The 17,500-nt window shown below is 35.3% G+C and overlaps 1 protein-coding gene across 4 annotated transcripts in view; it reads left to right on the top strand.

Annotated features, from left to right (window-relative positions):
- LOC136039927 (uncharacterized) overlaps positions 1-17,500 on the top strand; it is a 125,033-nt gene that overhangs the window by 93,180 nt on the left and 14,353 nt on the right. For 2 of the 4 annotated variants that reach the window (XM_065723913.1, XM_065723912.1), the window contains 4 exons: positions 144-355; positions 1,541-1,751; positions 7,776-7,925; positions 13,680-14,034. In XM_065723913.1, coding sequence (XP_065579985.1) covers positions 144-355; positions 1,541-1,751; positions 7,776-7,925; positions 13,680-14,034 — 928 coding nt within the window. The remainder of the gene's footprint in view (positions 1-143; positions 356-1,540; positions 1,752-7,775; positions 7,926-13,679; positions 14,035-17,500) is intronic. The other 2 variants (XM_065723915.1, XM_065723914.1) reach the window with 1 other exon arrangement.

The raw sequence follows: 17,500 nt of genomic DNA, 5'->3' as shown, positions 1-17,500 counted from the left end.
AACACATTCTGATTTGTGTCAGTAAGATCAGCATTAAAAATTATTGGTTCCATTCTTTGTGCACTCTCATTATCATTTCACATCCCCATTGTGGTTTTGCCCTCATATACGTATTTTATGAAATTTTTCTCTTTTTTTTTCAGTCAAGGCATACAAATTTAGGGAGGTACACTGCCATGCTGGAGAAATTGGAATCGAACCCACAGCTCCCTGTGTTGCTGTCTTCTCTACCTTTATGCTCAAGTTTCAAAATTCCTTCGCCTTATTTAGATGCCGCTGTTTTCAACCCATATTCAAAAGGATTGTTAAAATTTGAAGGAACTTCTAGAAAGATAGAATTAAGCGCAGCGCAAAGGTAAGGCAGAAGAAAGACATATTTCAGGTTCTACATTTGGTGCTCGCCAAAGTCTGTCCAACGACAGTCGTAAAAAGAAAAGAAAAACTTTCGTATACTCTGGGAAGAACCGGAGAAAAATATTTTCCCTATTCCTTCGAATACAGTCATAAGTCCCCTTAACCCCCTCCCACAAAAAAACTGCATGAAGTTTTAGTTTGATACCCTAGCTTTGAGACAAAACAGAGGAAACTCCCTTCTGATGATCGGAAACCCAACGGATCGTGGGGTGGTGTTCAGTGTTGTGATTCTGCAAGCTCAGCTGCCTAGGGTGTGCAGGCAATGGGTCTTTGAGGCCCGAGCTTCGATTTGGCTGAGTCCAACCTGCCGCACATTTCAAATTACAAACGCATATTGATTCTAAGTTTAAAGATATTTTGGAGGAATATTGGTTTAAGCTACCCGTTGTTTAATCTCACGTAATTGGCCAGGTTTTTCGAACACTTGGCAGTTATACAACTTAAAATTATGCGAATATTTATATTTCGATTTAAAAGATAAGATTGACCAGAAATTTTAGTTTTCCAATAGCTACACGTAAAGGCATATGTATCAAAAGAAAATAAAAATAGTCGGAGAAGAGGTGAGGAGCATAGTCGCTTATTATTTAATGTTCCTTCTTCTTGTTTCGATAAACCTCATTCTTTTACCATTCAAAGTCCATCATTTTTATCGTTTTCCGTATCTTCTAGTTTTATTCTCTATTTTTGTTACGAAAGTCTATATGTATATAAACAATTCAATAAAAAATAACATAAAACGGAACAAGTTTATGGTTTCGAGATATTTGTATTAGTCTAAGTAACTGCTAATATTGGAATTGTGGTATAATCAAGATGATTATACTTGATAATTAAGGAAGATTACCACTTTGATAGAAGATTATTATTTGATGTAAGATTATATATTCCTTAATCAAGATGAGTATTATATGTTGTTGCTGTACATCAGTTATTTTTAAGAGATTCTAAAAGAGAATGTAGTAAAATTTGTAATGCAGGAAAGCGCCGGCAATATTATTCATGTATGTGCATTGGAGTCCGTATGTTGTATGCAAACCGGATAGGCCCAGAAAATATGCACACTTTATTAATTTACCAATACCTATGTTAATTATTAAAACTAAATTAGTTGTTGTTTTTTTAGGCTGTTTACGTCTAAGAAAGATTCAGTCAAGCAGCTACAGAGCTTATGGGATAATTTAATTATACCTTTGCCAATTCCTCATCCTGCTGTTATAGCAGTCCTTATTTTTAACCGAGATGCGGAAGAAAGGGTGGATGCTATACCTCTTGATAGTGAACTAGTCAAAGGTATTCTAAAAAGTTTGGAAGGTGTAGCTGCAATATCTGTTCCGGTAGGTTCTTTTTGCTATTTTTCTTGTCATTAGGATTTTTTTTTACAGTTGGAGTAATTGGAGTCAAAACATGCATTTGAATCAAAATTATGTACATAATTATTTTTTGGGAAAATTTGTGTCTTAGGATATCCTCGCATAAAAAAAAGGAAAAAAAAGAACGGTCTGGATAGGTTAGAAGTTTGAGAAAATTCGTCAAGAGCCTTAACTTTGGTTTTTGCAAATCACGTCATGTACTATGTTAGTACATCATATAAGTATTTCTTATGATATCGTATAAGCCATCATATCATTTTTCTTATACGATTGCTGAGTTTCCAACGCAACAGTTATTTATATAATATAATGTCTGTTGCCATTAGGATTGATGGCAACAGCCAAAAAACGAAAACTTGTAGTTGCAATTACAATAAATGACAAAATTACCATTACAAAATTACAAAAAATATTTACACAAAAAATAATCTGTACGTAGTTTTTACTAATAATTTTAAAATCATCAATTTCTTAAATTCCGGTAAAGATAAGACCCCAGTTACTCGCCAAAGAGGGGTCTATCAAATACCCTGTGATTGTGGAAATTACTATGTCGGCAGGGCCCATCAGAATCTAGAAAAACGGTTACAACAGCATAAAAAAGACATAGACAAGGCATTAATTTCAAATAGTTCCAACAACTCCTTTGATTCTGCTTTAGGTTGGCAAATATTTAATAATCCGTCCCACACGATACTTTTTGAAAAATCTTCACTCATCAGTAATGATTTGGGGATAAAACAGATGGTTCGGGAATCAATCGAAATTAGTCTCAAAATAAATAATAATTTTCTTTGAACAGGGACTTAGTTGAAAACCTTACAGTTGAAAACCTTAGTCCATATTATTAAGGACAAAAAAACAAAAAGACATATAATTTCTTCAGAGAGAAAATCGTTGGAAACTTTTTTGCTGGAAAACCTGTCCACTGTTGATTTTGCTCAAGTTGTTAGATTAGAAATGAATTTGTTTAGCTACGATTTTCGCTTGTTCAAGGAACGCCTCTATAAAAAATTGGAAGGCTTGCGAAACGAATCTTCGATGAGAAACCGTATTTATTCTCCAAGATTCACTCCTGGAACTGCTATTGTTAACCTCTCTTCTAAAACATTGGAACCCCAGGAAATCGAAACACTAGAAAAAGTTCAAAAATTCTCTTTTCTACCGAAACAGGTTCCTGTGGCAGATATAGTTTCCTCTCTAGAGTCCGCTTTGCATTAACACTATCCATCTGTTTCTAACCCTGATGAAGTTAGATCTGGTCCTATAAATACCCTTTATAACAGCCAGAAAAATGTTAAGCCTCCTACCACTTCCACACCGAAAAATTTGCACGACATAAAAATACTATCTAATCTCCTAAAAGATCCTTCTATTATAATAACTAAAGCAGACAGAAGCAATTCATTTGTTGTCATGAATACGACAGACTATGACAACAAAATTCTTTCGCATTTAAATGACACAATTACATATAAAACAATAACTCATGATCCTACTGATCAGTTTGTTAATAATATTATAAATGAACTAAGCAGCTAAAACAAAATGGTAAAATCACCCCACAATTATACAATCAATTTTTTCCCCGTGGTAATTTCTGTCCCAAACTCTACGGTTTACCAAAAATATATAAACAGGATATTCTCTTAAGACCTATCGTAGCGTGTACTAAAGCCCCTGCTGCCAATATTGGGAAGTGGCTTTGCACAGCTTTGTGCAAAGCAGCTTTGATTTGTTATGATCGGATCTTAATGAATTTTGATATTTAGAAGGACCTCTTGTCTCAGAGCTCTCATGCCATATGAGCTCTTGGTTCTTGGATCTTCTGACCTCGTCACAAGGGCCATGTGACGAGCACTATGCACTCCCATAGTTTCAAATTGTTCTGCAGAAGGCTACTATTTTCAATAGTATTGGTTATTATCGGGGCTATTTCAAGCATACATATACAGTGTATTTTTAAATGGAAACCTACTGATCAGGTCGTGTTTAGTCTGTACAAAGTGAACGAATTCGGTTTATATTCATGTTCATCAAAGCGATAAGAAGGATCATTGAATTGAGTTTTCTGTCTCCAAAAATGATTTATCCCATCAAAATGAGCAAATTAAAGTGGGTTTGAGACGAATTGCGCTTATTCGTGGTTATTTTGGTTCGTTTAAGTTTCATTATTCACCTGCAATTCTATGTGCAACAGTATTCTTCGTAATTGCGATAATGCTGATGTATTTTGTCCATCTTCCTATTTCACGGCCTTTAGCAAATATCGTTGTATCGCATTGTGCGACATAGAATTCATTTTCTTTTTCGTATTATTGTGTTTTTATAATAGGTATTCCAGAAGTTTCACTTTGTTGTTTTTATTTGTTTGTCTTACGTTTGGCGTTATTTTTTGATGCAATAACGACCGCAAAATAGACATTATATGGACTACGGAATTAACATTAAGAATATTCTTGGATAAAATCAACTTTATAAGAAGTGGGTAAATGAAAGTGCTACCTTTCAAACGAACCCTTATCCGTATCTCGACAATTTCTTTTCAGCTGCTAGGCCCATTGAAAAAAAAAAAAAAATAAAAGCGACACATGATTGCTACTAAAGCTTAAATGTAACTTTCTTCAATTTTTTAGAGGTTGAAAATCTCCAGCGAAAAATTTTTGACCATGAAGTTTCCAATCATAAGTTTTCTGTCTTTTTTTTTCATTGGCCATAGTTTTCGAGAGTTTTAAAGCTCCTTTTCGGAATCCCCATATAAAAATTCGACGTTTATTTTTACTTTTCAGTCGCTGACTTAAAACGAGGAAAGCTACCATTGCTGAATTGACATCAAATGACAATTATTCTGCAAAATAAAAACTTATTTAGAAGCTCATTTTCCTACATTTTGTTGTAGTGGAGTGAGGTTTGTTCTTTACCAGGTAATATGGCATGATATAACATCTAAGTGTTTAAACAAAGTTCCTAGCTGTTTTGACTAAGGGGAGGATAAAACTAGAACCATTTTAGGTAGTGGTGTGTAAAAAATCCCAGGTTTATGTGGATGTTCGTTTATTGGGAGGATCCATCAACAGTTAGGAGATAGTCACTGAAACACAAATCATCAACAGACAAAGCCATGAAGCTCCGCCAAAGGCCTGAAAATTTCGATTCTGTCTTGGCTCAACGTGTTAATAATCGCCATTGCCATTCCATTTTTTTATAATACTTCTATTATTGCCCCCATTGAAGGTCTTATGCAAGTTTTTAGGGAGGTATTTGAAATAAAAAACAATATGTGTACCAAAAGCCTTTAATAGAGCTACTGGTGAAACTTAACTAAGCCCCGTTTGTAAATAACTTTTAAATTCTGATAATTCATATAATTTTCATATAGAATTTTTCATATAATCTTCATATAATTATAGGAATTCTTCATATACTTTTTATATAATTTAAGACAGATTTCAGACACTACCATACCTGGTAAGCGATTAGCGTTCAGAAAAGATCTATACACAATGACTTCCCAGGTTTGAATAGCGATTCAATATTTGATGCTTTTATCTAGTTCCCCTTTCACCGTTGCTTGGAAAAGGCCTATCTTAATTTAGTATTTTATTTTTTTAGTTTGCTTTGTTTTGTTTTTTTGTCCTTAAGACTTCTCCGTATATTTTTTTACTCTTTATTTACTTTTATTCGCTGAGGATGGTTGAACGGAGGTCGTGAGTGAAATATCTGCATATTTGTCTTCCTTTTTTCCTTGGCTGGAAATGTCCTTGTTTTTTCTTCTTCCTATTTTTTTTTTCATTTAGTAATAATATCATAAAGTCATTTATAGTCCGTGGCTTAAATCGAGACTTGATTTTTATATGTTTCTCTCAAGAGACATCGAGGTCTGGGAGGAGCAATCGCCCCCTGCCCATAGCAAATTGCGCTCCCTGGGAGGGGGCAAAGTTGGAGCCAAGTTTGGCTTCAAATCCTCCTATGCTTTCATCTAAGTCGGACCTATCAGCAGGACAAGTGAACTATGGTTGAGGACTGCGTAGTTATGGTCACTTAGGTCAAAAGGAGCTCTTTGGCGATTTGTCGCAAACTAAGTAGATTGCTTATATTAAAAGTTATGTTCGGCAACTTTGTTTTTCCATTCGTTTGAAAGGCATTGATTTAAAATAAAGAAAAAATAGACGAAAATAATATATTCTCAATGTAACAAACTAAATGAAATGTAACACATTTTTCATGTTGAAAAATGTTATCATGAATAAATATAATGTTGCCTCCCCTTGAAGGCCTAAATGATTACGGTACGTGGGATGTGCTACGAACAAATAAATAATTTCAATTGAAAGCTGAATTTAGTCTGTTAACTTTGTACGCATTTAAAAGAAATTGATTTAAAAGGAAGGGACTATTGATGAAAATTTATTTAAAACTATATTGATTGTGATAAATATACTTACAGAAGAAAAGACTGTTTTGCGTGTTTTCGTAAACAGTAAAAAGTCTGTAACCTAAATGAACGTTATATTTGAATTCATGGAAGTTTGGAGAGTAATTGACTGGTCAATGTTTTAAAGAGAAAAAGAACTGTACAGACAAAAAGTATTTGTGGAGTAAAGTGCAAATGATATTCTGACCTCTTGTGTGTTCTTTATTGTTAATTTAAGTTGGTTCTAGGCAATCCCTGTACTTATGGTAATTTCTGTTCGTTCTGGGTTGGATGTTTCATATATGCTGAATTCCGCTCGTTTTAAGTTTTAAACGTCTCCTTTAATCATATAAACTTCTTTTTTTTTACTTGAAATATGGTCGCTTTTTAATTCGCATAGTGCTCGTATATATTAATAGTGATGTTGGCTTTTATGTCTTATTAATAATAGCAGTTAATGCTAATAAATAAAATAAACTCGGCATCAATGGTTTATCCTATAGGAGTAGCTTCAAAAGCGTTTCGGCCTGCTGTATAGTAATCAACAGACTCAGAAATCTTCAAGCACCATCTTTGATATAAATCAAATAAGATATCTGATATATGTACTTAGTGTGTTTCGATTAAGGATAGTCACATTCGAATCTTATTGAATTTAGTCGACTTATTTTAATAATTCTGGACCATTCCTTTAATAATCACTTGATGTTCATGAGTCAAAAGAGGTGCAACATATCTATAAGTGATCTATAAGTGAAGTCGGTGATCTGGAGGAAGAATGTTGAAAGAGGTACTGGGCGAAGGATTCGACTTTGATCATATGGTAACATAGATTGAAATCTTTTGCCTTTCTCTAATTTCGAACAAGGGGGAAAATTCTCAGCATATGTAAAATATGTACTTAATGAACTTTAGTTTGAACTGTAACAACTTTAATGGGAATCAAACGCAATTTAGTAAATAAGAACGTATTCACAATGAAATTTTACTAACATTGAGATTTAGCTAGCGCTAATTTAAGCCGATTGGGATTTTCCATTAAATTTTTTAGCTAATCAGAAGATTCCACGAAAAATCTGATTTTATTCAAAATAGCGCTATCTAAATCGCGACATTAGTAACATTTCATTGTGATTGGCCCTTTACTGTGCTTTGACTTTGACAATTCATGCCACGATTTTAATGATCGTCACTCTGCTCTTGCTTCGGCATGTTGGGTTATCGGTGTCATTGTATATTTCATTGAGTTTTTAAATAAATCATATCAACTCCAACAATTAACTACAGAAAACAAAAAAGACTGCTTATCATACCTGCCTCATGAGCACTTTTGTCCTTTTTTCAGTATCTCAACATTATAGCATTTTTTATTATTCTTTATAATGTTACATCTATTTACCAGAAAATTCATGGTGTAGGCTGGAAAGGAGGTATTTGGCCACCTAAGACCCACCTTCCTCCCAATGTGTGTCTGGCGCACACTTTCAGAAATTTGCTTCAGGACATAGACCTGGATATCTTGGAAGTTTAGGCAGTTCCTTTTTAAGTAGTTTTGTAAATTTTTTGGATTGCAGGTTACGCCCGGTGTCAATACTCTTGGGAAGAGTACTTCTAGTCAGAACAGGCTGTTAAGTGAGTCCAGCGTAGGTGACTTTTCTCAGTCAAGGCAAGGGAGTCTGGACAGTGTCTCATCTATTCCAATAGCTGTTTCTCCGGAATCTCAGGTAGTCATTTCTATGGTTTCTGCCATCGAGTTTTAAAAGAGGAATTTCTGAATATTTTTATGAGTTTTTATGTTCATAGGACTTTTGGGGGCATTCTTAAAGTGAATTCCCATAAATGGTAATGATTAATTTAATGTAATTCTATTTTAGTTCAGTTTTGTCGGGAACTTAACATATCATGCTAAGATTAAAGGAGTATTGAGAGAGGAACTTTTTTAAGGGAAAGCCTAGTAGTGATGAATCGAAGTAGGTAATAACTAATACCATCCCGCATTAAAAATATAAAAAATGTCATTAAAAAACCGATCCTCTCTGGCCTCCTTGTAATTAAAACACATATATTTTCATTATTTAGACACTGACGGTTTAAGATCCGTCTATTTTCTTTTTTTTTTTTTGCAGTCAAAATGTGTCATTACAAAATCATCAGAATTATAAAAACAATTTTTTTTTTGGGGGGGGGGCTAACTATGTGGGATGCGTACGCAGCAACAGATACGCTTCTAGTCAGGTAGGACGCCTCCAAAGAATTTCCTGAAAATCTCGATTCATTTTTTGAGTCTCATTTAAGCCTAAAATGGCACATCCAGCGTTTCTCTGATCTTCTTGTGGGCTATTTTGTGGATCTCCTACAAAATTACAGTGTTTGTGCATCTGAAGGCCAAACCAAAGGCGTTTAAGCTGCTTTTTCATATGTATGTTTTTCATGCTAGACCAATTGTCTCTTCAAAACCTACAACAAACAGAAATTAAGCTGGCAAGGCAGGTAGTATACTCCCACCCTTATTCACTCCCTCGGAAAACCCATTCTAAAATATGAAAAAAAGCGAAGCAGAAGTGGAATTGGATTCCTAATACAAGCTCTCAAGTCCTACTCTTTTATGAACAATAGAATTACGGAATATGTTTTGTATGTCTCTTACCTCACAAATACATTTTTCAGGTGATACTACTACTACTACTAATAATAATAACTCACTGCAGCACCAAGCCGCCTGAGGCCAACACAGCTACGCACGCTCCTCCTCCAACCTAATCTATTTAAAGCCTCCCTCTTTACACCCTCCCAGGAAGTTCCCATTTCCTTTAAATCCTTATTTATGACATCCTCCCAACCCAGACAAGGACGACCTGCTTTCCGTGTAGCCCCAGACGGTTGACCAAAAAGGACAATCTTCGGTAATCTGTCATCCTACATCCGTAGAACGTGGCCTAGCCGTCTCAACCTTTCTTTCATTATAGCCCCAGAAAGCGGGATTGAACCACACTTTTCGTACAACCTACTGTTTGAAATACGGTCAGTCAGCCGGGTACCCAGAACAATCCGTAGGCAATTTCTCTGGAAAACATCTAGTAAATTTTCATCTGCTTTTCGGAGTGTCCATGCTTCAGAGCCATATTTGACCACTGTCATCACTGTAGCTTCCAATATTCTAATCTTAGTTTGTAGGCTTATCTTTCTATTCTTCCAAACTTTTTTTTAACTGTGAAAAAACACCCTGAGCTTTAGCTATTCTACTTTTAACATCTTCACTGCTCCCACCATCTTTACTAATAATACTACCAAGGTAACTGAAGCTCCCAACCTGATCAATCTTTTCGTTACCTAAGGTCACCTGTTCATCTTCACTTATTCCTAGCCTTAGTGACTTAGTCTTCTTAACATTAATTTTCAAGCCTATTTTAGCACCCTGAACTCGTAAAACCTCTAAAAATTCATTCATTTTGCTCACACTTTCATCTAATATGCTTAAATCATCAGCATAATCTAAGTCCAGGAGCGTTCTTCCTCCCCATTTGATTCCATGGTCTCCAATTGCCTTTCCTGTGCTCCTTAAGACGAAGTCCATCAAAATGATCCATATAAAGGGGGATAGAACACAACCCTGCTTAACTCCTGATTTAATACAAAACCAGTTGCTAACCTCATTTCCTATCTTAACCGCAGCAGTATTATTCTCGTACATAGCGCAAATCACTTTAATGTATTTTTCTGGTATACCATATAACGATAAGACCTTTGTTAACGCTGTTCTATCAACAGAATCGAAAGCTTGCTCATAATCGATAAAACTAAGGACCAAAGGTGTTTGACAACGAAGGGACTTCTCAATTATTAACCTAAGAGTGAAAACATGGTCGACACATCCTCTACCTTTTCTAAAACCGCATTGTTCTTCCCTTAAAACTTTGTCTACAGCATGTCTCAGTCTAAAAAGTATCATATTACTCAGTAATTTGCTACCTACAGAGACCAGACTAATGCCTCGATAATTACGACATTCACTCTTGTCACCTTTCTTATACAGTGGTTTAATTAAGGTTTTCCTAAAATCATTGGGTACTTCCCCTTTTTCAAGAATCATGTTCATAATCTCAGTAGCTTATTTCTAACCTCAGAGCCACCATATTTAAGGAACTCATTAATCATACTATCAGCACCTGGGGCCTTATTATTTTTTAATCCTTCTAGTACTGTCGCTAATTCTTCCTCACTAAACAAATCTTCCTTCACATCCAAGGTATCACAAACTTTTTCATTTTCATCTATATCTTTTCCTGCAACTGTATCTCGGTTTTGCACACTCTCAAAATGTTCCACCCATCTTTCTTTAACTTTTTCCTTATCACTAATTGTGGCCCCATTTCTATCTTTAACTGGGACTAGTCCGGATCGGCTACTCCCTTTCAATTTATTAACATGCCAGTATAATATTTTACTATTATGCCGTCTAGCCGCATCTTCCAGATCCTCAGCAATTTTATCCATCGCCTCCATTTCACATCTCCTTAGTTCATATTTTAATGCTTTCTCCACTTTCTTTACATTCCTTTTGTTTTCATACGACCTATCGCTCAGATAATTCTTATACAAACCCCTTCTACTCTCTATTAAACCTAAAGCTTTTTCACTAATATTCCTAGTTGCTGTCTTAGCACTCTTCCCTAGGACACCATCAGCAACTTCACAAATTGTTTTTCTGAAATTATTCCATCCATCTTCCACATTGTCAAATTTTAAACCCTCAAGTTTAGTACTCAACTGTTCCTGGAATTTTTTTCTCAAATTTTCATCCTGAAGTCTACCAACATCATAACTTTCCGGGAGGGAGTTACTCTTCCGAAATTTCAGCTTTAAATTAACCTTAGACACTACTAGATGGTGATCTTTACTTTTAACATCAATAACGGCACTCCTATACACCCTAGTATCTTGTATTGATCCTGCTAGTCTTCTGTTTACAATAACATAATAAATAAGGTTTGCTGTCTTACCATCACGTGAATACCATGTCAACTTATGGGCCATTTTGTGACCAAACACCGTATTGGTTATAACTAGGTTGTTATACCTACAAAATTGCAAAAGCCTATAGCCATTACTGTTTTCTTTTCCTACACCAAATTTACCTAGGCTAGGATACCATCTATCCCTATTTCTACCAACCTGGGCATTAAAATCTCCTAGCAAAAACACCATATTTCTACCTGGTACCCTGTCTATTTGCTGCTGTAACTGTAAGTAAAATTCATCTGAGTCACTAGTATCTCCATCAGTTGGTTGAATGGGGGCATATACTACTAAAACTGATACCCTAAACTTTTTAGTCATAAAATGAGCAATTAGTATTCTATTATTAATACCTTCCCAGCCTAAACAAGGCTTAGCAGCTTCCTTATTCCTCATGAGCCCTACTCCCTGTCTATGTACACCATCCTTCCTTCCTGAGTAAACAAATTCTATGTCACCTAATTTCATGCTTCCTACCCCTAGTAACTATAAAAAATTGATTTATGCATATTCCACATATGTTTAGAAATAGTATTTACCATCACGTGGAGTCGCCGCCTTTTTTAAATAAAAGTTCAAACAGGGATAAAAATCCTTTTAATAGACAGTGATAAATTTCACATAAAATTCTGGATATTGTGGCCACATATGCAGTGACCGTCATCAGTAGTAGGCTAATACTGATGTACAAATTATGTACGTTTTTTAAATCCATTGGACCGTATGTAAAGAATTTCCATGCTTTTGAATTGACAGAATATAACTTATCTTCAGTGACCCTCCCACAGTCTCCTATGACCATAGTTCGATAGTATAAACAAAAGTTAAGCCAATCCTTCTCATGATAAATTCTGAGTCTTATGTGCTTTTAGATTAAGAATCGAAACTTCTTGCTTGAGGAATCATAACTGCCTTTTTTCACAAATTCTCTTCCTCGTCATAAAATTATTCAGATTGTTTTGTGTGGTAATGACCTCTGGACAAATAGCTCTAAACTTTGAAACTTTTGTATTTCGAATTAGCCCCGAATTTGATTTTTTAGAGCTTTGCTTAATATAGGCAAATTTTACTTGTTTTTCGTCCCCCTCCGTTGAAAGAAGAAATTTTATAGTTTGATATTAATGCTAAAACGTCCACGACCTTCAAAGTTCATAAGTTCACGAGCTTTAAAGCCATCCGTCTCATGCCAAATTCGGAGTTTTATGTCTTTAGATGAAGAATCGAAACTTCTTGCCTGGGGAATCGTAAAAGCCTTTGTTCACTGATTCTTCTCCTTGTCATAAAATCATTCAGATTGCTTTGTGATAAAGACCTCTGGACGAGTAGCTCTAAACTATGAAAATTTTGCATTTCGAATTAGCCCAGAATTGGATTTTTTGTTTCATTTTTTTTGGCTATGCATAGTATAGGCAAATTTTACTTAGTTTTCATCCCCTTCCGTTAATAGAACAAATTTTCCAGTTTAATCTTAATACTAAAACGTCCGTGACCTCAAAGTTCAAAAGTTCACGAGCTTTAAAGCAATCCGTGTCATGGTAAATTCTAAGTGTTATTAAATGAAGAACCGAAACTTCTTGCTTAGGGAATCGAAACTGCCTCTTTTCACAGATTCTACTCCTTGTCATAAAATCATTCAGATTGTTTTGTTGTTTGTTTTTTTTTTTGTTTTTTTTAGTTTTAGTTTTGCTTAGTATAGGCAAATTTTACTTGTTTTTCGTCTCCTTCCGTTAAAAGATCAAATTTTCTAGTTTGATCTTAATACTAAAACGTCCGTGACCTTCAAAGTTCAAAAGTTCACGAGCTTTAAAGCATCCTTCTCATGGTAAATTCCGAGTGTTATGTGTCTTTAAATGAAGAATTGAAATTTTTTGCTTGGGGAATCGAAACTGACTCTTTTCACAAATGCTCGTCAGGCTATAGCTTCAGGCTATCCTTCTGGTATCTTTTACTGGAAACTTAAACAAATGGGTAAAGACTTCATAGTGACCTTCATTTAAAAGAGTTTGTTTCTTGATTATTATTTATTTAAGAATTAGCGACGCTTCTTGACTACTATGGTCCCTGCATCGGCCCTGCAGTGCAGTCCTGCAGCGTGATTCGATCTCTGGGTCCCGTATTACCAAGCTAAGGTCAAATCCACTGCGCCACCACAGGACTGTTTGTTTCTTGATACTTTGATTGTCATAAAAGTTTTCAATATCAGGGTTCAGTATTTGTCTCACGAATTTAAGGATTGAATAACCATTTCGATGTGTACGGAGGACAATTGAAAAGAAATATTTGCGTGAATGCTGGTGTTTTTTTGATCTTTTGGTTTCAATATTGGAAAATTTCATGCCGCGACCGTTTATTAATTGCATCGCATCATCCTACGCCCTCCTCTTCTTCTTCCATTATATGTCCACCACGTTATGGCTGCACTAGTTATCTTCGAATTATATTTTTTGATTTATGTTTTTTAGGACACAATAATATCTGAAGCCGCTTCGAAAAACCAACTGAGAAAAACTGAAGCTGCACAAGTATACCAAGAAGAGAGACCAAAATCAAACGATCATCTTAATCCTCTTCCATCACCCGTAACTCCGTTAGATTCTGGAGCGTTGAAGATATCAACACTATTTAGTAATCCAGCTGATGTTGTTAGTTGTATTTTTCCACTTGAAGGTAGGAGTACCCCACTATTCAGTGATGTCAGAGGAACATCGACTCCTATTAATAGGGAAAATCTTCCTCCCACTGGTCTCACAAGATCTTCGTCACAGGTTCCTGTATTGCAGTCAGTCATGCTGCAGAAAAAGGAACAGTGGCTACTGGGTAGTTTTTTTCTCTCTTTTCCTTTGGTTTATATATTTTTTGCTCGTGTCCGTGTCAGGCACGTACGTTTAAACTGATTTTGAAGGGACATATTTAACGGGAGACTCTATTTAGAGAAAAATACAAATTGTTTGGGTATTGTAAACAGAATTAAATGGAGAATTAAAAAAAATATCTTTGGAAAAATTAGGAGAATTATTTTAGAGATTTAATTTTATATAGGCTTGTTTTTGAATTCCTCCCCTTATGTGTCTTAACCATGTAGCTTATTCTATCATATACGTGTATGTTTGTATAGGGCAGCCTAGCTGAATTTATTCTAGATATAATTTGAGGTTAGAATACCATAGAAGGAAAGTTTATTTGAGACAATTCTTTGAAATACCCAAAAATTGGATCTTAAGCAAAGGTTTATGTTTATTGGTCTTGCATAAGGTTTGGACTTAATCAACCAGAACTATTTAACAAGTAAATTTGTTCCAACACTGGTTTGTATCATCACTAGCTTTATTACAGATTGGTGTCAGGTTTTAGAATCTAAAGACAGCTATTGAGAACATCTCCCAATTTACGATGGAGCGCCCCAAGGAACTTTTAGTGGTTTTTAGTTTTTTGCATTATTGTTGATGATTTGGTTGTTAATTGTTAATTACATTTCCAAGTCATGGATTTTCCTTGACGAAACATTTTAAAAACGGACGATATCTCTGAGAGGATATAGTAAAGATAAATGTGTGTAAATCCTTTGAAACCAAACATGTCCTAAGCCAAATAATCCACAGAAAAAAAAATTTACAGAAAAGGAAAAACTACTCTAGACTGGCACAAGTTTCGAAAGAAAAACTCGTAGAAAACAAACGATTTTTTTTTTTGCTCCTTCCTTCCTTCAAAGTTTTGAATACAATATAAAATATTGAATATCATGCTCTTTTATAATTTTAGTTTGTTTCTTTATTTAAGAGTTTCGATTATCTATTTGGAAAAAAAAAATTCCGGTTAATTCGGAAAAATTGAAAAAATACGGCATTTTTAACTTATGAACAGGTGATTGGATCTTAATGAAATTTGACATTTAGAAGGACCTCGTATCTCGGAGCTCTTATTTTAAATCCCGACCGGATCTGATTACATTGGGGTGGGAGTTGGAAGGGGGAAACCTAAAATCTTGGGAAACACTTAGAGTGGAGGGATCGGGATGAAACTTGGTGGGAAAAACAGATTCGGATTCGCTCTCTTTGGGGGAGTTGAGGGGAAGGTTAATTCTGAAAAATTAGAAAAATGAGCTATTTTTAACTTACGAAGGAATGATCGGATCTTAATGAAATTTCATATTTAGAAGGACCTCGTATCTCAGATCTCTTATTTTAAATCCAGACCGGATCCAGTTTCATTGGGGGGATTTGGAGGGGGGAAACTAGAAATCTTGGAAAACGCTTAGAGTGGAGAAATCGTGATGATACTTCGTGGGAAGAATAAGCACAAGTCCTAAATACATGATTGACATAACCAGACCGGATTGGCTCTCTTTAGGGGAGTTGGGGGGGTTAAGTCGGAAAAATTAAAAAAATGATTTATTTTTAACTTACGAACGAGTAATCAGATCTTAATGCCTCGTGTTAAAGAGCCTCGTGTCTTAGAGCTCTTATTTTAAATCCCGACCGGATCCAGTGACATTGGGGGGAGTTGGAAGGGGAAACTGGAAATCTTGGGAAACGTTTAGAGTTTAGAGATCAGGATTAAACTTGGTGGGAAGAATAAGCACACGTCCTAGATACGCTATTGACCTGACCGGACCGGATCCGCTCTCTTTGGGGGAGTTGGGGGAGATTTGCTAGTTTGCGCACTTCCAGATAAGCTAGGACGATGAAAGTTGGCAGGCGTATCAGAGACCAGACTAGATTAAATTGGGAATAGTCTCTTAGACGATTCGACCATCTGGGGGGGGGGGAGCGAGCGAACAAGATAGTTGAGAGGAATTTTATTTGCCTATAAATTTAATGATTGTTCTTTCTAAGTAGGGCTGGTGGTCTAGGGGTATGATTTTCGCTTAGGGTGCGGGAGGTCTCAGGTTTGAATCCTAGACCATCCCATTTTTTACATGAAGAAGATCCGAAACTGGATGCGTGATCAATATACTGATCGCTGAAAGTTGGCAGGCTAATCGGAGACCCGACCAGATTACAGCAGAAATACTCGCTTCCCCGATCTGAACATCTGGGGGGAGGTCGGTTAATTCGGAAAAATTAGAAAAATTAGGTATTTTTAACTTAAGAAGGGATTATCGGATTTTAATGAAATTTAATATTTAGAAGGATCTCGTGTCTCAGAGCTCTTATTTTAAATCCCGACCGGATCTGGTGACATTGGGGAGAGTTGGAGTGAGAAACCGGAAATCTTAGAAAACGTTTTGAGTGGAGAGATCGTAATGAAACTTGGTGGGAAGAAGGTCTTGGGTCTTGGCTCTTCCGACCTCGTCACAAGTGCCATATGAGCTCTTGGCTCTCGTTATTATTTTATAGGCTGAAATTTCGACTCGGCAGAAATTGTTAATTATTGGTACTAGCAAATGTAATATGATCTATTTATTTATCTAGAATAGGGCGAAAATTTTTTGTTTGTTTTTTTAAAGGAAATTTTTTACAAAGACAACCCTTGTAAATTACAAAAAAATGCTAATCTGAATCAAAAAGTGCTAATCTGAATCACTAAATTGGTTTGTCATTATTAAAGCGGGTCAAGCTTTTTGTGTGTTGTGTTCTGCAGCTAGTTACAGGCCAAACATAGCTGAAATTCATTACTTTCAATAATAATAAATTTGAACTAAGTTCAAATTTATTATGATTGAAAGGTGTATGTCAGGGTGTATGAAGTCAGTGTGTCAAGAAGAGCGAATGTATTGCCAAGACTCTAAAAACTATTTTTTCTTCGACTATGATTCATCGAGTCAAATTTTTGTTTCATACTTTTATTTTTTTACTAGGAAATTTTAATGATCAGTATGTTAAATCCCTGTTTACCACTTTACACATTATGATCAAAAGTAATGGATCAAATTTAGCTCTAAACTTGGGAAGACTATGTCTTGGGATTTCCGCTTTAATGATGGGCTAAATGGATTCGAATTATTGATCAGTTTTTGTTTTTTCGTTGTTTTCTTTATTTTTTCATTCATTTCAATCATCATCCTTCACTTTTATTCATCAGCAATAATATTTTCATAATCCATGTTATTATCATTTAATTTTTTTTTCTATACAGCGTAGTTGTGTCACCTTTTCAGGGTAAAAAAGAATTGAATAACCAGAAAAAGAAATTAAAGTTAAGAAAGTATTCGGATTAAATTGGCTCAAAATGTCGATTTCTGTTTCCTGATAAACTGTCCTTTAAACACAGCCATTTTCTCAATTATGACTCAATAATTAATTTTCTTCCTAGAAAATTTACACTTTTTGAAATTTGTCCGCTT

The sequence above is a fragment of the Artemia franciscana genome, chromosome 20 (genome assembly GCF_032884065.1).
Source record: "Artemia franciscana chromosome 20, ASM3288406v1, whole genome shotgun sequence".
In the NCBI taxonomy this organism is placed as follows: domain Eukaryota; kingdom Metazoa; phylum Arthropoda; class Branchiopoda; order Anostraca; family Artemiidae; genus Artemia; species Artemia franciscana.
This window is presented reverse-complemented; position numbering and strand designations above follow the sequence as displayed.